This window comes from Lutra lutra, chromosome 14 (assembly GCF_902655055.1).
Source record: "Lutra lutra chromosome 14, mLutLut1.2, whole genome shotgun sequence".
In the NCBI taxonomy this organism is placed as follows: Eukaryota; Metazoa; Chordata; class Mammalia; order Carnivora; family Mustelidae; genus Lutra; species Lutra lutra.
The window spans coordinates 83,435,615-83,458,227 of NC_062291.1; the positions used below are offsets into that span (position 1 = coordinate 83,435,615).

Genomic DNA, 22,613 nt, shown 5'->3' on the forward strand with positions numbered 1-22,613 from the left:
TATACAAAAGTGTTCCGCTCTCTGCAAGTATGATTATGATGTGGACATTCTCTGCCAAAAGGCAAATATCTGTTTTGTACGTTTATCCCAAAAGCAGCTGGCTGTGGGTGAGAACTTTGGTTTGGGCTTCTCAATCTACAACCGGACTCCAGAGCGCCTCGTTCCACCCTGGGTCTGCCCCACGCCCACCAGCTGCGGCTCACCCCAGGACTCTCCCTTAGCACCGAGGAGTAACTTTGCCAACCTGTGCTATAAGCACAGTCTCCCGTTCTGAATCTCAGTTTACTTTTTAGTCCCAAGCGGAGTTAAGCTTTCCATTATACATGTCCCATGTTGGCCCCTCTCACTGCCAGCAATCGGGCAGCCAATGTGGGGACAGAGAAAAGCGGTGGAACCCAGAGCAGGGTGGGGCTAAGATCTGGGGAGTCAGGCACGGTTCTCTGCCACTCCCTGGGCTTCTCTGCTCTGTGGTTGCCTGGGAGGGACATGAAGTATGAGTTCTCATAATGGACATGTCAGAAGGAATACCGGAAACCCATGAAAAGTTTTCAGGAAGGAAGTGAAAGTGCAGCAATATTAGAGGTCAGGATGAGAATGATTTAAATTCCAAATTCAGCAGCAGAAGTATCTCCCTGTTGCTTTAAACATGATCAAGCAGGTGGGTCTGGAACCCACCTTGGGAGAAGGGGGAACAGATGTGCCGAAGACCCCTCTGGCTGAGCAAAGATTTTTAAGCTTCCCATTTCCTAGGCTGTTGCCTTGTCTGGCTCTTTTAAGAAAGATATTTATGTCCATTTTTTAAAGTAATGCTATCAAATTCAGCAACTTCATTACCCTGGGACATGACAACTCACGATTAACTTTTATCCAGCAAGTTCTGATTGACCGCGCAGTCCTAGTCGAGAGCCCCAACCCCACGGTGAAGTCACAAGTAACAAATACTGAACAGCCCTGGTTTGGAACGAGGGTCGTCCTCTCTCTCTGGGGTCCTAGCAGCTGCCAGCGGATGGCAAGCTGACTAGGCCCCACAGCCCTCTGCATCATCAAAACCTGGAACCATCTTGTATAGGCTGACCCTGTACACTGGTGCAGGGTACCACCAATCCAAGAATTCCCAGTGACAGGAGATTCAGGAATCTGTCATCAATACAGGTCTCAATCCAATAGTGACATCCTGGGAAGACTTGGCTTTGACTCTGCTTTCTGCTGGTTGTTCATTATACTGGCTTCCTATAGAACAGCAACAGTTTTTGCCCCGAGGACAAAGTAACAAGAGGGCCCTGTGTGGTCTACACTGGGGAATCTCTGTGGCATTACCAGACACCTCTCTCTACACACACTCTGTAAGAGCTTCCCTTGGCCCCCTGAATACAAATTCTCTCCCTGACTACAGGGCCTTTGCACATGCTGTTTCAGCTGCAAAGCATGTTGTTTCCTTGGTCCTCTTCTGGATCTTGGCTCACATGATCTGATCATGGGAATGTCTGTAGACACCCATCTCAAAACCAGTTTCCTGTTTTTTAAGATTTTAGAAGCACTCCCGTCCTTCAGCACATGCACCCTGGACTGTAAATCTACATGAATTCATGTGAACCTACAATTGATGTCTGCTTCTGCCCTAGATACTAACCGCTCTTAGAATAAAATTATTTAGCCTTTCTTCCCAATGTATTCCTAGCTGCTAGTATGGGCCAGACATATAGTAGACTCTCAATAAAATTTATTGGGGAAAAAAAAAAAAGGATGGAAGAGTGAAGGAAGGAAGGAAGGAACGAACGAACAAATGAAAGCAAAGCCTCTTCTCCAGGATAAATTCTGTGCAATGCCCTTTGGAATCTACTCTCCTGTCTTCTTGGAGGTCACACCCCTCAAGGATCCTCATTCTGTCCTCAGTCTTCAACTCTGCCTTCCTCACATTTCTAACTATGTCCAAACCTTTCTCAAAAACAAAAACAGGGGCACCTGGGTAGCTCAGTTGGTTAAGCCTCTGATTCTTGACTTTTACTCAGGTCATGATCTCAGGGTTGTGAGATCGAGCCCCCAGTCGGACTCACGGCTAGGTGTGGGTCTGCTTAAGATTCTCTCTCTCTCTCTCCCCTCTCCCTCTCCCCCAGCTCTCCCCTCGAAAACACAAAAACAAAACAAAACAAAACCAAAAAACACAAAACCTCCCTCTCACACACATTACCTTCCTCCCTTCGCCTTCTCACTCACAGCAGATCTTGGAGGAGATGGCCACACTGACTCTGTCCCATTTCCTCATCCCCCATCAGTCCTCAGTTACCACAATCTAGACAGAGCCGCTGTGATCTGTGTCCCCGAAACGCTTCTCACTGGGCTCTCCAGTGGCCCCCTCAGTGCCCGCTCCGTGGCTGTATCTATCCACAACCCCCACTGGTTACCTTTCTGAAATGCCTCTCCATTCGGGCTCCAGCTCCCTCTCCCCACCCCCTGTCCTAAAGGCCCAGACCACGGCAACCTCCCCATTCTCAGCCCAGCGGCCTCCAGCCTCCACCTCATCACCAGCCATGTTTCCATAAAGCAAAGCAGTTATGTCCCTCCCAGCTTAAAATCCTTGAGTTTTTACCCATCCCACATACAGTTAAAACTCTATTCCCAGAGACATTTTTGCAGCGCGGTTCATAACGGCTAAGCGTCAGAGGCTTCTGAAATATCCAACACTAGGGAATAGCTCCGTAGGTCAGAGCACACGTGTTAATGCATCCGGTAACATGATAACAGTGTTCGCAGTCCGAGCCGCAGTCTCCACAGCTACAGACCATAATCACGTGTCACGGGCAGCCTTGAATGCTATGCTAACTTGGATATGATTTCCTAGGTGATGGGGAAGTTTTAGTGATTTTTGAACAAGGCCAGTGAGTGCTTAATGTTCAGTTAAAGTAAAGCAAGTGGAAGGAGACCAGACTGGAAATGAGGCAATCAAGAACACTCCTTGAGAACAGAACACTGCGATTAGGGTCAAGGACATTAAAAGAAACATGACCACTCACGCTCATAAGGGATGTTCCAGCTCGCAAAGCTCTTTTATACCCATTCCTTCCTTTTGACTCTCCAAAGCCCCTGAGATGTGGGCAGAACACGTAGACTTCTTATTTCATAAAGAAACAAAAATCCAGAGAGTGTGAGAGACCTCAGTGCCCGCGGACAAGAAAACAGGGCTCTGACTCCCAGCACCAGCCCTCCTGGCCCCTGGGCTGGCATTCCTTCCACGCCACCTCACCACTTGCTTCCTTACAGGGTCCAGACTTACCAGCACCACCAGCAGAAACTCTGTCTGACACCAACGGGGACATTGACAACACTGACCACAATAGGATCTATGGATTCCATCAGGAGCTGGAAGCTGAGCACCAGTGAGATCTGAACATCATGGATACAGTAATACTAGAACCATCCATTTGCAGAAGACTAAACACTTTACAAGGCAGCTCTCATGTTCTCCTCCTTGATCCTCCCAAGTCCGGCCATAATAGCTGGGCCCTAATGAGCAAATAAGGTATTGTTTTTGCTGGTTCTGTTGTTTACCAATTCGCCCTTCGAGATAGCTGAGTCCTCATTATGAATCCATAATCCCTTATCTGCAATTCTAAAATCCATAAAGCTCTGAACCCCGAGAGGTTTTTCTTCTCTGACTTTATAGGAAACTAATCTGACAGCCAAACCTTACCTGAACTAACCTGAGGCTATTTATAATATTAATTTATTCCACTTAGTGTGAATATTCATACATTTTATTGCAAAAACATCAGTGAGCTTAATTACAGGGTGCTACCTCAAATCCTGCTAGAAATGTTGTACAGCGTTACCTGCAGAAATAAAATTAAGAAATCATTGTTGAATCACATTTGGCCCCAAGAGTTCTGGGTGGAGAATTGTGGGTTGGTACAACAGACATTTAATAAACTTGCCGATCCCTGGGTTCAGGTTTTCCATATCTAGCCCCTCATCCAGTTCCCAGGAGATCATAGGTATCTTTGCATTTTATGGATGCGAGCCCTGGAGCAAGGAGACATTCAGTAATTTGCTCAGGTCACAGAGCTACTAAATGCCAGAGCCAGGACCCTCTCCAACTAGAACATACTGTTCTCAACATTGCCCATGTTAGCACATGTGTGTGCATGTGTGTGTGTATGCATGTGCATGGGTGTGTAGTTCATGCATGTGTGTGTGTGTGTGTGTGTGTGTGTGTAGGGGTGATCAGGGCTTTGTAAAGCACTGAGCAAGTAAAACAGGGCCCAAATGAAGAGAAAGGAAAGGAGAGAGAAGAGAAACAGCTGGGAACTTCTAGTCTACCCAGCACCCTGCCTACAATACCTCTTCACTCTGCCTCTGCTGGACGCAAGCAGGGTCTACAGAGAAAACAGAGGGGAGATTCCAAATCTGTTTATAGCCCAAGGATCAAAGACCAAGGGTGGATTTTGGCTGGGTCTTCTCTTTAAGATGATGGCAGACATTGTCGGGCTCCAAAAAAAACCAGGGCCATTTCTTTTCCGCATCCAATGTTGGCGATCCTACTAGAAGGCAGACAGCACTGTATAGGGCACGTCCCAGCATCGAGTGCCACCGGGTTAACGCAGCCTATGGGGGCTGGAATATACTCTCCGTGGCTAATCTGGATGCATGATAGATCTTTGCCAGCACTGCACGTTTGTACTCAATCTTATGAATTCTCTTCTGCAACAGTAATTAACGTCAGAGCAGTTTAGGGATCGACAGTGTATTTTCTGGTTAACGCCGCTCTGCACCTATCATAACTCAAAACTGAGATGTATCACTCTGCCACGGTTCCCTCTTCATGCTTCATCTCTTCATGTTTACATCTGGTTTAACTTTTTCTAATCTAAAATAAATCAGCATGAAAAGCTTTAGATTTTTCATTTAGATTCTCAATTGCCTTTTATTATGGAGATAATATCCCTTATCTGATTGCAAATGGCGGGACTGTTCCCTTGTTAGGATCGGCAGGAAGATGCCTCCCTCTCTCCTTGCTTCTCCTTCACTTTTGTTGTCAAGGGTGGTGTCTGGTGGGGTTCTGGTTTGGAAATAAGGCAAAGCAGGCTGTAAGGAGGATGCATTATTTTGATCATTCCTCCTCTTGTGAGACTCCTGGAAAGCAGCTTTCCCCAGCTGCCTAATGAGAAGTGGTCCACGGAGAGTTCACTCTCCATTTTCCCGCTAGGGTGACTTCAGCCCCTGTCTGTTTGCAGGGATAAATGAGAACAGCAATGACGAGGCACTTGGCTGGAGATTTCTATGCAAACATCAGGCGTGGGGGGAAAATAATGCCGTAATATGAGCATGTTAATTACCCAGTCACAGAGTCAAATTGAGCTGAACTATTTTGTATATCAAAGAGGTCGATTTCCCCTGCTTCCTTAAGTATTCATTTTAGCGTGTTCTATTATGTTTCCTATCATTTGCAACATTCTTTCCTTACTCGAAAATGTGAGCTGATGAGGCCAGAAGCCGAATCCATTTCTTGTCCCAGGTGGAAACCTTTTTCCCCAGGAACTGTTTGCGGTCTCTGACTACTCTCCCTCAGTTAGAGCCCCAAACTACTTCGAGCACGACCCCGACTTCCCTTCTGAACACCTCAGGGAGTCGGGAGGGCTCGATTGCCCACTCCACCCTCTGACTCTTAACTCAATCACTATCATTTTTCTTCTTTCAAAAGAACAGACACAACACACAAAGAGGGACTAGGGTATTTCCTGTTCTTCGGCTCCCCTGTTCACGTGGAGCTCCTCCCTTGGGCCTGCGGGAGAAAGAACTTACTATCTCATACCCATGGCTGCTGTTTGCAACGGTGTTTTTCACCTAGACCGGCAGAAAGCAGGCTAAATGGGGCCCTTTTACACCATCTCACAATTAGAGAAGGTGATGACTTTGACTTAGTAAGGAATAGCAGAATTGGGTCCTTAATGGCTACAGAACAGAATGATATCCACAGCGACTCGAGAGAGTGCTTACCATGTGCCAGGCACTGTACAAAATGCTTCACAGGCATTAAGTAATCTCCATGGCAACACCAGAAGGAAGGTACCATGATATTGCCATGCTAGAGAGGAGCAACCGGCGTGCCTGGGATTCTTGTTCATGATGGCATCAATGATAGGATGATAAACAGCTAAGTGATACTGAGCTATTGCTATAAGCCCAGCTCTGTCGTGAGCGCTTTCTGTCCACCACTTTCTTCAACCCCTGCAAATGCACGGCATGAAGGCAGGGGACTATTATTAACTCCACTTTGTATAGGAAGCAATTGATCCTGGAGAAGGTGAGAGTTCACGCAAAGTCAGGGTAAGAGTTAAGAAAGGGTAGAGTTAAGATAAAAATTTTACGTGCACCTGCATCAGGGCTTGAGCCCTCGCCTCTCTGCTGTCCCAATACAGCATGATCCATTTAACTAAGATGCCGAAAGTTGTAATGGAAACTTACTACAAGTCACACACACACACATACACACACACACACACACAACAACAACATACTGCATGATTTCAGTTAAAGACATGCCAGACCTGGCAAAAGTTAAGTGGCAGAAAGCAGAGCTGGCTTTCTGCCACTTAACTGTGGCAGTGGCTGCCGGAAGCAGAGCTAGGGGAAGGTATTGAGTACAAAGGGCACCAGGGAACTTTCTGGGTCGTGGCTATGCCCTACATCATGATTCGGTGCTGGTTACATGACTCTATGTATTTGTCAAAACAAAATGAACCGTACACTTATAAAATGTATGAATATTAATGTATGTAAATTATACATAAGGCTCCATTTTTTTAAATGTATCATGAACAAGCTTCAATGTAGGTTAGAGTTTCAATTCAACACAGAGTTACTGAGAGAAATAAGACAGGGACCCTGACCTCAGAGATCTCATCATCTAGTGAAAGAGATTCACCTTATGCATTTTTTTTTTTTAAAGAGAGAGAGCATGAGAAGGAGCAGGGTCAGAGGGAGAAGCTGACTCCCTGCTGAGCAGGAAGCCCCATGCAGGACTTGATCCCGGGACTCCAAGATCATGAACTGAGTCGAAGACAGTTGCTCAACCAACTGAGCCACCCAGGCACCCCACCTTATGCATTTATAAACACAAGTTAGCACAGGACCATCTTCACAGGTGTGAGATGCAGGCAGCACCGCAGAGCACGTACTCAGAAGAGCCACAAGCAGGTTTGAGGTTGCCATCTTGAATTCCTTTTAATTGTGGTAAAATATACGTAGCATAAAATTTAGCATTTTAAGTGCAAAACTCAGTAAAACCAAGTACATTCATCATGTTGCCTGATCATCACCACCGTCTGTCTCCAGAACTTTTCTACCCCCACAAACTACAAACCTGTACCATTAAACACTTATTTCCCATTCTCCCTGCCCCCATAGCCTCTGGCAGCACCAGTGTACTTCCTGTCTCCATGGATTTCACTACTCCACGGACTTGGTGAAAGTGGGGTCAGTCAACACCTGTCTTTTTGTGACGGCTTTTCACTCGGCCTCACACGCTCCAGGTTCACCCACCTAGTAGGTAGGTTTCCTTGCGCTGTGTTTGAAATGCCTCTGATGCACACAAGGTTTTCATGCTGATGAAGTCCAATTTATGGACTCTGGATTTTAAAATAATCTTATCTTTGAACTTGTGTTTCGTACGTGAAATCCCAAAGGACAGTGGAGGATGCCTGTGGGCAGAAGGCAGGTGCAAGGTGTGTGCTTGCTGATTTCCCTGATGCTCCGGTCACAGGCAGTGCCCAGGTGCCCCTCGCTCACGGGATTCTAATGAGCCTACCATGCATGGAAGTTCAACAAGGCTCAAAGGGAATATAAGGTAAGCAAATCACATCTTAGATCGAATAAGCTGAATGATGACAGCTCCAAGAGGCCATGCTCCCTACTGGAAACAGACTTACTTCAAATGCAGAAAGAAGGCAGTGGATTTCTGGGAACACGTGTGACCAAGCAACCCGACCACAGCCTCTCTTACTCATGTTGCATCCCTGTGTTAGCCACCCACATGTGCTGCACACGATACCTCAGAAGGAGAGGGAGAGAAGGACTCTCATAGCCCCTTTTTCTCTCAGCCCTTCCTCACCCAGCAAGAAACTGAAGGTACAGAGTGTTGGTCAAATAAGGTTATATCATGGGGGTGCCTGGGTGGCTCAGTGGATTAAGCCTCTGCCTTCAGCTCAGGTCATGGTCTCAAGGTCCTGGGATCGAGTCCCACATCGGGCTCTCTGCTCAGCAGGGAGCCTGCTTCCTCCTCTCTCTCTGCCTGCCTCTCTGCCTGCTTGTGATCTCTGTCAAATAAATAAATAAAATCTTTTTTAAAAAATAAGATATCATGGAATGAAATAAAAGTTTGAGTTGATTTTTGCAATGTTTCCATTGTTCTAGGGAGAATGGGACACATACTGGCACGTATGGGATTAGTGCAATAAAAACTACCATCTTAGTGATTCCACATGAGTTAAATGCTTTTATATTTGTGCTAAAATGGCATTATGAAGTATAAAGATGACCGTTAAATTCGTGGTAATAATTTAAGATCTTAATTTTTCTTTACTTAAGCCAACATTAAAGAACACATTAAAAACCACCAGGACAAATCAAGAGAAGACAGTGGAAGGAGAGAAAAAGACACTTCAGTATCTTGAATGACTATATATCTCCCCGCCATTCTAACATAAGGACCACATGTTCCTTTGGCACTGGGCCCCACGAACTACATAGCCAAGACTGAGAAAGTGGCCATTTATCGTGGAACTCTCCCCCCAGAAAGTCTTCATACTGTTGTTTCCTGGGTGTCTGGTAGCTAGCACGGCGGCACATGTGCCCTGGAGATACAATGAGGCATCTTCCCTGAACATGACGTCAGTGGTGAGGAACAAACAATGCCCACTGGAGCACACTGCATCTCCCCTATGATCCTGGGCCCCTCTCTGCATATCCATCAGCCACGACCCGATCCCTCTGGCACACAGGGTCCAGCTCCCATCACAGCAGAAGGTGTCCTCTGACTCCAGGGAGCAAAGCAAAGCCACTAACCAGAACCAAGTGCCTAGAAGCCAGCAGTGTTTGGAGATCATTAGTGAGGAGCTGAGCACCTGTGTAGCTAAAATCATGGGTTTCACGAACTCTGTGTGACCAGAGGGCTGGATCAGAGGCATCTGAGTCCTGCCAGAGGGTAACTCTTTGGGGTTACCTGCTCACTGCTGGCTACAGGCTGCTTTGCTAGGAAGAAGCTTCTTGTCTTCAATAGAAAATGGCAAGCAATTTGTTGTCTACCTTAAGAAAATAATTCCCCCATTTGTCTTCAGCCCTATTTGTTTCTCTTGACAAATTATTATTCCTAAACTCTGGATGTTCTCCAATGTACTTATTTTTGGAGCTGTCTTGAAGTCCTTTCTGGATGGAGAAGGGATATAAATTAGAACCCCAGAGAGAAAATTAGATAATGTCTCTATTTGGAATTTGATTAATGAAAAGGGTAATGAAACAAGGGACCTCCATTTTGGACCTTCACTTGGGCTACCTAAAGCCAAGGTCTGTCTGTCGATCACAGCAAATGAGGGAGTCTGGAGGGAGCCTGATACAAGCATGGAATCGAATCAGAGGCAGATCCCTTGCGTGTACAAGGTCAGCAACCATCACTCATAATGGCTTCAGATTTTCATCTCAAACACATCTTACACTTTTGTGTATCCATATTCATCTATGGATGCGTTCATTCACACATGTGTCCCACAGTGCTCCTAAAGGTCACCTGGTGCTGAGGGCAGAGCGGTAAGCTAGAAGCAATTAAGGGCACCTGTCCTCTGGACCTCCTAGACAGAGGTTCCAGCTATGTGCTTACAATTCTAAGGCCTCCTTCTATTTCCTTTTGTGCACAGATACAAAAATTTATAATGTAGTGTAGGAAAATGCTAAGACAGCCCCCTAGCTTCCCACCCCTCGGTGCACATGCCTCATACATTCTCTCTCCTTTCAGTGTGAGCAGAGCCCGTGAGTGCAATGGGCTCTCACTTCCACAATTAAGTTATATTCTCTGGCAGAAGGGTTTTGCCTGTATAATTAAGGATGCTAATCAGCTGATGTTGAGTTAATCAAAGGGAGATGATACCAGTGGGCCTGACCTAATCAGGTGTCTCTCCAAAAGAAGTCCGAGAGATTCAAAGCAGCAGATTGTCCTTTTGGCCATGAAAAAATTAAGCAAACATGTTGCGAACTGCCTATGACTAGAGTCACGTGGCAAGGACCTGAGGACAGTTTCTAGGAGCTGAGAGTGCCAGTTGAAGGCCACCTACAAAATGGGGACTCAGTCCTCCAGCCACAAGGAACTGAGTGTGAACAATCGCCAGTGATGTTGGAAGAGGCCCCTGAGCCTCGCAGCCTCATGTGACACCTCGGCTCAGCCTGGAGAGACTTCAGCAGAGGGGCCAGCTAACCCACACCAGGATTTCTGACCTACAAAACTGTGAAATAATAAATAGGTGTCACCCTAAGCCAATTATATAATTTGTTTTATAGGAATAGAAAAATCATACAGAGAGCCTCTGCCAGATTGCTTTCCCCTTTTCTCCTAGTCCATCAGAGCTGAAACAATCCTACACTAAAATGATATTATCTCAGCCATAAATAAATAAGAAAACTGCCTCAGTTAATTATGCAGTGTGATCACAAAGAAACAAACATATTCCTTGCACCAGAGAATGCTGATTGATAACCCAGTGACCACCACTGGGAAACATGGAAATATATACTATTTAACACAGCTTGGGCCAAGCTATAAACGTGTACTTGACAAGCAATGCTTTGACATATGTCCCATTACATTTGGAAAAATTTCAGCCATTATTTCTCCAAAACATTTTTCTACCCTCCTCCCCTCCCCACTTTCTGAGATTCTAATTATATGTATGTTGGATCTCTTGATATTGTTGTCCTGTAGGTCACTCGGGTTCGGTTCTCTCTCTCTGACTCTCTCTCTCCCCTCCCCCTTCCCTTCCTCTCCTTTTTCTCTTTTTCTCTTTCATTTAGAAACTTCACTGACCTTCTTTTCTGTAACATCCAATTTCCTGTTAATCCCATCTTGTAAAATTCCCCCCTCAGAGAGAGTCTTTTTCTTTCTTCTAAGTTCTATTTGGTTCATTTTTATATCAACCATATCTTTCCCCATCATGGTAATATCTTCCCTTAAACCCCTGAATCTAAAGGGAAAACCACAGTTTTATAATAGCTTTTTAAAAAATCCTTGCTTTTTAGTTCCATCACCACTGTATTTATAAATCTATTTCTATTAATCATGATTTCTCCTGGTTAAGAATCATACCTTCCTGTTCCTTTGAGTGTCTAGGGAACTTGGTCTGGATGTTAGATATTTTTTAATTTTATATTATCGCTTGCTGAATTTTACTGTAATCCTTTAAAGAGTGTTGAACATTGTTTGGGCAGGCAATTAAACTACTTGTGGAAGAACCTGATTCTTTCAAGAATTGTTTTTAAAATTCTTATGGGATGGATATAGAGTAGCCTTTACTCGAGACCTAGTTTAGCATCTTTCCAAGGTGTGACCCTTCTAGAATCTCTACTGAATTTACCCTCTACTCAGTTAGGTCTTTCTATTCTGGATGGTGAGCAACTTAAACGATGCATGGCCCTGAGTGAGCTCCGAGAATTGTTCACCTTATTGCTTTCCAGCAACTGTACTTGCCTTGTCGGCTGTTCTATGTCTGGCCTCACGGTACAATTGAATATTTAACCATAGACCCAATTTCTGAAACTCCTCCTCTGCCTGGCTCCCTCCTCTCAGGTACAGTTCCCTGCAAGTGTTAGCTGCAATTCTAGAGACCACTGGGTCCTACTTAGGTATGGTTTTCTCACGCCTCCCCCCAGGAGTTGCCAGTCCTTCTGCTTGGAATGCCTTCTACTTCTCCACGTGTGTCCCATATTCCCACCTTTCCTCCCAGTCATGGAAAACTCCCAACCTTCCATGAAAAGCATGCCCAAATGTCCCCTTCCCTGTGCAGCCTTGTCGAATTTTCTGGGCCTACAGCTCAGTGTAGACACCCTGACTTGGCACTCCCTGGGATGCTGGCCTCCCTCCCCGGATGACAAGCAGAGCCAGGAATCCTGCCTTTAGTACCTCCATGTCCCCAGCACCTAGCGCAGTTCCTGGCACAGAGTAGGTCCTTAATTTTTTTTTTAAGTCAGCTTTAATCCTTCTGCTCCACAAGAGAGGGATGACAATGTGGGACAGCACAGAGAGTGGGAAGCAAGGACCCATGTGGGACCCAAGGACCAGGAGGAGGCGCTTGGTACAAGAACTATGGGAAGGAAATCTTCCTGAAGCAGATGGAGAGACAAGTCAGAACAGGTGTATCACGGCCTCTCACTGCCCGATCCTGGCACAGATGGCTTTGTCTACAGCCAACCCTGAACAGCCCTGGGTTCCCAGTTGCTGCTGTCAGGACAAGGGCTGCTCCTCTGTCTCCCCATGCCCGAGCATCAGCCGGAAGCACAACGTCAGACGAGGACATGACTGAGACAGACCCTCCTTCCGCCGCTCCCTCGTCCCCATGCAGCCTGCTCTAGGGATCGAGCCTCACAGAACTTTCTCTTTGGAAAAATAGGGCTCATGTGCTTCACACAGCTGTGGTGAGGATCAATGAGGCAATTCAGGGATCGAACAAGAGCCCCTTTTGTTCCATCTCTATCTCTCAGCTTTCCCGGCACACAGTGGCCCAGCCACTCTCCTCTCTGACCATGCCTCCCCTCCCCCTCCCCATGCCCCTTGGCTCTGGCTTTCTCAACACAGGCCCGTCATTCTGGCTTCACTGCCATCTCCTCCTTGGTTCATGCTTTTGGAAAATACCCGTCTGGACGTTCCAGATCAGGATTTTAGACCTGCATCAGAATGACCTGGATTTCGTGTTAAAAACAGAAATTTCCGGATCCCACCGTTCCCAGAGCCCAGGGCTCTACATTCCTAGACCACTGAGGATTCTAAAGGACACTAAAGTGTGAGGGCCATTCGCACCTTCCTGGGGTGGTAAACTCCTTTATAATCCTTGTGGGTCTTCCAAGGGAGGGTGCGTCTTACATGGAAAAAAATGTCCTGTTAATACTTCCTGCCTTCGCTCCGACTTTCTCAGGCAGGAACCAGATGTGGAAAAACTCACATTCTCAACAGTCCCTTCTCAAAGGTGGACTTTGCAGCTGACCATAGGAACTAGGTGGGTTCTAACTGGGAACCGTGCATTCAGCTCAGGGCCAGTTTGCTGACTAATGTCTGAGTTGCTTGGGAAATGGAGAATACCCGGAGCCAAGAGCATAGACGGTCACAGGTCCTTGTTCCTTGGCACTCCGAGTGTGAGGAAGGAGGAAGACAGATGTTCACACCAATTTAAACAGGATTACATGTCCAGAAGCCGCATCCTTAAAGCCCGGGTTACAATTAGCCTGGTCCCAGGGGCCATGTCTCTGTGCCACGGCATTAGGGCAGGGTTGGGGATGGCAGAAAAAGGTATATTGGAACTTGAACAGCAGCAACACACTTTTTTATGAGATGCTGCCTCTGCCGGCCCTGCAGCTGTGCCCTTTGTAGAGATTCTCTACCTTAATCCCTGCACCAAACCCAGGAGGTAGATACCATCCTGGTTCACATGAACACAGATGGGGAAACCAAGGCTCAAAGTGGTCAAGAAACTTTCCAAGGTCATTCACCTAGCAACTGGGGTCACTCACCCCAGAAAGACGCAACCCAGTGCCCTCTTAGGCACATCACCACCATTCACCTGCCATAGCTCCTCCCTTGGTTTGGCTGAAAGATGACGCAGGTCCACCACCCATGCCCAACGTGCTGATGGACGTTGGCTGTAACAGTGTCAGACTGATCTCAAGAGACTATAAGTGTTCTGGGTCGAGCTGAAGGTCACCCACAACAAAATACTCAGAGTGCAGCTAATCTGGAGACGTCAATCACCAGCTGTGCCTCCTGAGGCAACAAAACCAGTTTCAGTCTTCTGACCCCCTTGTACCTCTTGAGAACCCTGCCCTCTGACGTCTAGCCTCCCACTGACCCAGGCAGGGAGGAGCTGGAAGAATGCGGCCAGTGGGCGGCACCGAGACCTGAGAGTGGTTGTTTCATCTTTTGCCCCTTGCACTTGCTCACTCCAACAGCAGGAAAACATTCTGCTAAGCCCAGAGTGGTATCTCTTGACCCTGGTGGGACATCAAACCTGCCCAGAGAGCTACTTCTCCTTCCAGCTATGATGGAACAGACAGATGAAAGCTAGGAAGCCATGGTGTCCAGAAACCAAGCGAAAAGCAACGGGGGTCTGCGATCCTAGAGGGAGGGGGCGTGAGAGAAGGGAGCCCTATAATTGTCCCCACCAAAAGGCAGTTTTCAGGCTGCAGAGCATAAAGGGGAAGATCAAGAGAGCCTGGTGTCTCACTGAGCAGAGAAGGCAGACATCAGGAACTGGAGAAGCTGAGCCAGCTACAGTTTGGGGCTAAATACTGAAGAGGAGTGAAAGAGAGTTCTAGCAACCAGCAACGGGTCCCTCCAGGCTTTAGCTGAATACTGATTTTTCATGCTTAAGAGAACACTGCAAAAGACCAGAGAAAGAACTACAAGAAAGCAGTAGGTCAGTCACATCTGAGACCTTACCCAGAGCTGGAAACAGTTCATGTTGCCCTGGCTCTGGTGGAAAGAGCTCACATACATGGGGCATTAAGTAGAGCCCTCACAAGGGTCATACCTCTACAATGAGACTAAATTAGCCCTTGATCAGGGCTTCTCAGCCTCCACACTATGAACATTTCAGGTGGGGCAATTCTTTGTCAGCGGGGGCAGAAGACTGCCCTGAACCCAGGAGTACTGTCTTCAGTACCCCGGGCCTCTCCTCAGTATGTACCAGAAGTGTCTTCCCCGCATTGTCACAACCAGGTCTCCAGATTTTCCCAAACGTCACCTGGGGCCAAAATCTTCATTTACAGAGAACACTGTAGACTAAAGTGCTAAAAAGTCAGCCTCAAAAAGGATCAGACTGTTTTCAAGTAACTTCACCTCATGCCAGGACCAAGTTCAATTCTCTTTAAAGGAATACAGTGAAATCACACATGCGCTCTGGGTCACAATGGCCTTGGCTGGGCTGTAGGCATAAGTCAGTTTTTAAAAGTTCACCATAAGGAAAGAACCCAAATGTCCATTGACATTTTTTAAATGTAGTATATACATGCAATGAATATTATTCAGGCTTAAATATAAAGAAACTCCTGTTATTTGTGACCTTATGGATAAAACTGGAGAACATCACATTCAGTGAAATAAGCCTAGCATAAAAAGACAAACAGTGCATGATTCCACCGACACGAGGTAGCTAAACTATTCAAAATCTTAGAAGCAAAAAAATAGACTGGTGGTTGCCAGGGGCTGGGGAAGGGGAAATGGGGAGGTTTTGCTCAATGGGTGTAGAGTTTCAGTTATGTGAGCTTACCACATCCAGAGCTCTGATGTACAACAGAAGTGCCCATAGTTAACACCATGGGATTACACACTTTAAAGTATGTTAAGAGAACAGATCTCAGTTGAGCATTCTTACCAACAAAAACAAACAAACAAACAAACAAACAAAAAAGTAACACGCACAGAACAGAGGAAATGTTCAGAAGTGATGGGTCTGTGTAGCGCCTTGATTGTGGTGATGGTATCATGGGTGTGTGTATATGCCAAACTCAACAAAATGTATACATTAAATGTGTGCAATTTTTGCATATCAAAAAAATACAAAATAACAGTTTGCCATGATTCTTACAGTCAGCCAGAATAGAGCATCACTGCCAAATCCAAAGGGGAGGGAAAAAAAAAAAAGGATGAGTAGGAAGGAGAGATAGAAATGATATAAGTTCTGGAAAATGTTAAAAAGCACAGCTTAAAGGGGATTATTACATACAGAAACTTTCTCTGGCTCATCTAATGATGAAATGTATTAGAAACTATCACCTAAGAGAAGACAGACGGATGAGACTTGACTTGCATGCCCCAGCCTGTGCCCATCATCAGAAAGTTCTCAGCAATCAACCAGGAGGTGCCGGCTCATATCCACACTCCGGGAGACACAAGCACATCTCTGAATTCCACGTGGTTTCGCTCCATGGAGCGATGGAAACGCCATCCCTGCTCAGCTTTAGAAGGACTCTGGGGATGTGGCCATGTTTGCAATGTGGACAGTGGCCAGAACTCAAACAGATCTCTGCCTCATTACTCAGTTCTATCTATTTTACTGTCTGAAGTTTATCAAATATCTACCTGCGAGGGGAGAGAAAGGCCCTTAGCACACTGTGTTTTTAATAGTTTGGGGTCAGCAGGGATCAAGGCTTCGCAAACAAGGATCTTCAGCACCCTGGTTGCCATCTGCCTCCCATCCTACTTACGTTTCACACAACAGGTCTGGTGCCCCATTAAAGGTCTGCCATTCTTCTAAAAGACAATTCAACTAAGGGAATGAGTACAGTTGGACCGCCCCTGGGACAGAGTTAGGCCAAATTACCTCTCACATCCGATGAGAGGCAGCATCTCCAAGCGGTTAACAGGGCCCAGGACTAAAGCCACAGTTTTAGAGAAATGCCAGTTTTAGACATTAAACGCAACTCAAGTAGATTTGTAGGTCCTCCTGGGAGGGACTTGAAATTCATAAGGTTTTTACAGAAACAAAATTTCCAAAACTCACTTTCACTGGAGAACCATCTAGTTTCATTAACTAGTACCTTTGTGCATTGAGAGTTCATTTAGTGACCTTGTTCATTTCTCACCCATCAGGTTCTCTATGCTCACAGCCCAGGCAGGTTAACCCATGGCCTTGGAGCTATTGAAAGAGAAGGTATCACCGGAGCCAAGTCTAACAGGGCCCCGAGGCTGTTAATAGGGCTCTATCATCAGTTCAGCTTGGAAATTGAGCATGAAGTTAACTTCTTCCTGGAATTCCTAATCTAAATGGTGCTGACATGCCCCAGTGGGAATAATATGGATAGCTCGATGGACACAGAATATTTTAAATTTTAAAATGTTTGCTTTTAAAAAAGGAGAGCTCAGAAGTAAGAGGGATAGGAGGCACGAGTAGATGTTGGTTTTCCAACTTGGCCTGCCCCTGAGCCAAGTGGGCCCCGTCTAGACCACTTCCCAAATCACAGACAAAGAGGACCGCCCAGCTGAGGGCCTGAGTGCCCTGGGAGGGTCTCAGACTCATTTTAACATAAGAATTAAGACTCCAAGTTACTATCAAGTAGCAGGCACCCAACTTCCACTTGTTGACTATATCTGGTAATTGGGTGGGTGGGGGAGGGGCCACAAAAAAGGACAGCTGTGACTATCAGCATACTTGAAGCTTTTTACAATCTCCTGCAAAGATGTACTTTTCCACATTGCCATCTTCACTGTTGCTATGGGAATAAATGAAGTTTTATTCATTTAAAAAAATGGGGACATGAGAGCTGCTCTTTGTCATTTAAGGTTTAAATTGGAGCCATGAACACTCCTGTAAAATGCAAGATGGTATAATTCAACAAGTTTTACTCTCTCGGGAGGATCGAAAACTAACCTGAATGGAAATTATACAATGATAAAATTCTGTCCCATCCGATTAATTACTTGTGAATAATAATATCTCTGGTTTCTTTCAATTATATTCTAATTGCACACCTTTTGCTCTGGTTGATTGGGCAATGAACTAATGAACAATTATTACTGAATTTAATTAACACCATTATTTCTGTGGCCTTTATATCTCTGTTGTGAACATGGAAATTCACAATCCCAGGGCTGGAACTGGAAGAAGCCAGCCTTGAACCCTGCAGAACAGGTTCTCGCATTGCCCTGGAATAAGGAAGCCCAGGGTGGGGGACAAAAGATCTGGAGTCTCTGCCAGCACTCCAGCCCAAGGCTTTCCCAACAAGAGCATCAACATTCAGAAAGGTTACCGTTTCAAAAACATTAGTAATTTACATGCTACATTTTTCCAAAGAGATAGCTAAGTGAGCTATACAGGACTCAATTACAATGACATTCATAATTTATTCCATATACGACAAAGAGCTGGTCAGATTTCATGTGGGTTTACTCTGAAGGATAACTGCTCGGTGACTAAGCCTAGCCGTAGCATACAAAAATGTCTGAGTGATATGTTTATCTCACTTTGACATTCTAAACTCCAAAGTTCCCCCCCCACCACAAAGTAGCTTCTGTTTAAAAATTAGAACTCACTCGCAAAAAAGAAAAGCCCATTCTTACAGGCCTACTTATTTTAATTCGATCAAGGCAAGTCATAGGTAATTTTTCTACATAACACGTCTGGAAACAAATGGGAATTTGTTTTTAAAGACAGATGATTACAAACTTACAGAGCTAGGAATATTTAACTCGCAAGAAACATACTGCTGTTCCTAAATGTGGCTACAAATTAACTTGGCAGTCACTACTGAATGTTTGCAAATGCACATGTGTGTCATGTGTAAATGACATTCATCTGACAGGCTTCCCCCATCCCCTATTTCCAAAAACTGAGAGAAGAGATGAAAATGTCCTTTCCAAATTTGTTGGGGGAACATGACAAACAGATGGTTAATTCACGGGACCAGAGAAAACACCTGAACGGTGTGTCTGATGAGAAGCGGCTCCATCTCCCTGAATTAGGTTATATGCCCCCGCTCCCTGCCCAGGTTCGGCCATACCTCATAGCGGCTAGCTGTCTGCTCAGCTGTCTTCAGGCCTTGATACACACGGATGATGCAGACTTTGGCTCTTCTCTGGGAGGGGAAGCAGTTACTCTTCACGAAATCCATGACCATCACATGGTTTTTCAACTCGGTGCTAAATGTTTTGATCTGAAAAGTCCGGGACACAGCCGTTTCCGTGTGGCGGCCAGTGGACCCCTTCTGATGAGTTTTTGCAGGAATTCCAGAGTGCTGCATGATACTCGGAATCTTGTGACTTCAGCCAGTGAGCCTGGCAGACACAATTTTCTTTGTTGAATTCAGGTATCGAGTGCAGCAGGACGGACTTGGGAAGGGCCCTGGCTAGGACGTCACCTAGTAGTTTTCAAGTCCAGAGCTGTTTTTTCCCAGATCCCAGCTGCCAACTGGCGGGATGTGTCTATGTGGAAACCTCAGGAATGACCTTTACGTGCCTTAAAAATACTCTCTCTGGCTGCCGTCCATCCGTCTCCAGTGCTTCTACCTGTGTTCTCAGGTCACTCAAAGTCGTCTCTGATTTCAAAGACACATTTCTCCTTCCCGCTGTATTCAAGTTCTGCACGTGGAGTTTGTCCGTGACCGTGAGGTTCAATATACGTTCTCAGTGTCAGATCCCTCAAATCCAGATGAATTATTTACTGGGCTCTACAAAGGAGCCAGGAGTGATCACTGCTGCTTTTGAGAATTCCGCTTTTTCTTGCCAAGGCTGAAAGGAGGGAGTGCGGACTCCCGCTGACACAAAGAGTGACCTCAGCCCTGGAGAAGATAAGAAACACATTCAAGTGCAGAAGAGAGCCTGACACGAAAGAGGGACGGCCGCAAGCAGGCATGGAAAGCAGAGGGCTCTGTCAGGGGCACTGCGTCCAGAGGGCGGCGGGGAGGGGGACGCACTAGCTTCATGACGGCTCTGGTCCCAAGACAACCATGCAAAGTCCCGTCACCACGCTGAGCCTCAGTCTTGCACAAGGAAAACCGGAATAATCATACCTGCCACTCCCAGGTACATCAGGAGGGCCAGGGGAGTGAAAGAGCAAAGAAAGAGCGTGTGTCATACATCACAGAGGCAGCATTTCCAAGGTATGGTTGCGTGTCTTCCGCCCAACCTACTTCGCACAGTTCACCTAATGCCTACAATGTTGCAGGGATAGACACGATGCTGAGAATCACCGGCTTGTGAATCATTTGGAAATGCAGGTGCATGATGTGCTCCTATTCATTTCATTTCACGTTTTGCTACCATTTCTGTTAACCCAGTAATTTAGAGGGTGAAAATTACAAGCCAGGGATCAAGGGCTGGGCCAGGAGAAAGCTGATGACAGGCACAGTGGCGGTGTTCCGAGTCCTCACACAGCACTCTCCTCTGCAGATGACTCCCTCTTGGCTTTCAGCACTGAAGCCCCTTGAACGATGCCCCCGCCCCACTGAAAAGCTGGGGCAGAGGTGGGAGTGGGGGTGGGGGGCGAGAGGCTAAATGAGGAAGTGCCTCCAAATCCGTTTCCTGAAACAGGCCAACAGTCCCTGGCCCAGAACCACACCCCCACCTGCTGTAGTCAGCAGCTAGGACCTGGACGGGGAATGTTGAACTTCCACCTTTTGAGGCAATGGGAATGCTGAAGCTGAGAACGAAAACAAAGGAGAGGGAGAGACTTCAGAGAGAATTGAGGCCAACATTCTCATTCCAGTGTTTGGACATGAGACCCATAGTCATTCGCTGTGATCCACACAGTGAAGTGGGGCTTCCTTTTCCTTAAGCAAAACACGGTCTGTTCTCCCTGTGGTTCTCCCAGGATGTCAAGGACATTGTCAAGACCCAGGGGATGGCAGCATGGTTCCCACGGGAAGAGCAGCCCACCAGGATTCAAGCCTGAGAGCCATGTTGGACACTCCCCAATGAGTTACACCATGGGGTACCATCTTCAACTTGGAAGCTCTGTGATAAAGACTGCCAGGGTAGAAATTTGAGCAATAAAGAAATAAGATTAAACAAGGACGCCAAGAGAAGAGGGTATCCACTTGGCTCTTTGGGGGCTGTGAAGGCCATTGCCTAGGTCTAGATGGTCACCATTTGAACCAGCTCCTGCTGATGCCTGTCTCCAACCAGCAGTTCCTTCAAGCCAGGAAGGAAGGAAGGAAGGAAGGAAGGAAGGAAGGAAGGAAGGAAGGAAGGAAATAAGGAAGGAAGGAAGGAAGGAAGGAAGGGAGGAAGAGAAGGTCTTTCCTATCAGCACAGCACACGGAAGGACCCTGTAATGCAGGGCCCATGGAACTGCCCATCCCACTGCATTGAGACCCAAACCCATGGCTGGCTTTGGACCAGAGCCATCATGAAGCTAGTGTATCCCCTCCCACCCCCAACCTCCACCCTATGGTTCACTGACTGTTGGCTGGCTGCTGATGACAGCCGTATGCCACAGGCTGTGTCAGCTGCAGTGTCTGGGGAGACTCCAAAGACCCCAAGGCTGTAGGTGGCTCTTCTCTCTCCCAAGGCCACCGGCAGGATCTGGGCTCCAAGCAGCCACTGCAGCCACAAGAGACAGCAGTACTGTGACCTTCCATAGGTCTCCAGAATTCTTGGTCCTTAGCCCTGGAAGGATAAGATCCATTCCCTCATCCCACAAAGCAGGAAGCAGAGGCCCGGGGGAAGGAAAGAGCACAGCTGGGGAGACGGACTCCCAAACTGGCATGTGAGTACAGACAAGCCCCTCCCTTCAGCCTTTAGTTCCTTTGCCACCAAGCTCCTGGCTGCTCCCTGTCGGGCTTGTCAATCCAGGTTGTATGTGGACAGAGCAGACAGCAGCTCCCTGCCCAGGGCAGGCCTCCCCAGGAAAGGTAGCAGATCCTTTGCAGGTGGAGGCCCCCTCCTGCCTGGGCCACTGAGCGGGGGTTGGGGGGGGTCGGTAGGGCCGTGCAACTCATGCCTCCTCGTTCTCAGCAGCACACCCCCCCACAGTCTAGTCACTGCACCACCCAAGCTCAGTCTCAAAGTCGGAAGCCCCTGCTCCCTCAGGTGCTCACAGCGCTGGCCCTGCCACCTGGGGTGAACTGCAAACCTCCCTCTGCCTCAGTGTCCCCGTGTGTGTGAGAGGATGACAACAGGACCTTGTTCCTTGAGTTTCTATGAAGATGGAAGGAACTGGAACATGTAAAGGGCTTGGGACAGCCTGGCACTGGTCGCACGCTTGGCAACCACCAGCCATCGTCACCCTGAAAGGGCCAGCACTCTCAAGGTAGTCAACTCCCAGACACATTATTTTAGTAAGGCAGGAACACGGGCCGGAGGAAACAGGGACTGACCTGGCACCAGAGACCTGAATCCCAGGGCTCCCTCCACCATGTAGTGGTGCCCAGAAAGGGGTCTGGGGCCCGCCCTGACGCATTCTGGTGCAGCATGGAGACCGCACTCCCAGAGCAGACCTGGATGCGCCCTATGCTAGGTGGTCAGGGTGTGTGAAACATTTATGAAGTATCTATTTTTTAAAAACTATTCAAATGCAAGTTTTCATGTGAGATATAAACAAAACAAAACAAAACCCAGTGGAAGGAGGAAGTACCATGCACAAATCCACACGGAGCTAATTCTCACCCAAGGACAGAAAGCCAGTCATGTCTACCATCAGAGAGAATGCATCGGACACTGGGATGCCATCTCCTGGGACCATACCACCCAAGGACACGGAATGCTGTTCTGTGAATTCTCCCCCAATCCCTACCCTGTGGAAGCTGGCCTGCTCAGGGGTGTGCACACAGCTGGAACAGGGCCAGTCAGAGCCCACCCTGGAGGATCTCACATCCTGGGACTGAGCAAGAGTGGTGGCGGAGGCCACGGGACGGTGCACGCCAGTCACTGTTGGTGG

The 22,613-nt window shown here is 47.1% G+C and overlaps 1 protein-coding gene across 2 annotated transcripts in view; it reads right to left on the reverse strand.

Moving 5' to 3' along the window:
* Positions 1-19,364, reverse strand: part of C14H10orf90 (chromosome 14 C10orf90 homolog) — a 203,866-nt gene extending 184,502 nt beyond the window's left edge. The window contains exon 1 of one of the 2 annotated variants that reach the window (XM_047703465.1): positions 18,739-19,364. In XM_047703465.1, the coding sequence (XP_047559421.1) occupies positions 18,739-18,978 (240 nt within the window). In that variant the 5' untranslated portion in view covers positions 18,979-19,364. The remainder of the gene's footprint in view (positions 1-18,738) is intronic. The other variant, XM_047703464.1, reaches the window with a different exon arrangement.
* Positions 19,365-22,613: the final 3,249 nt, after the last annotated feature.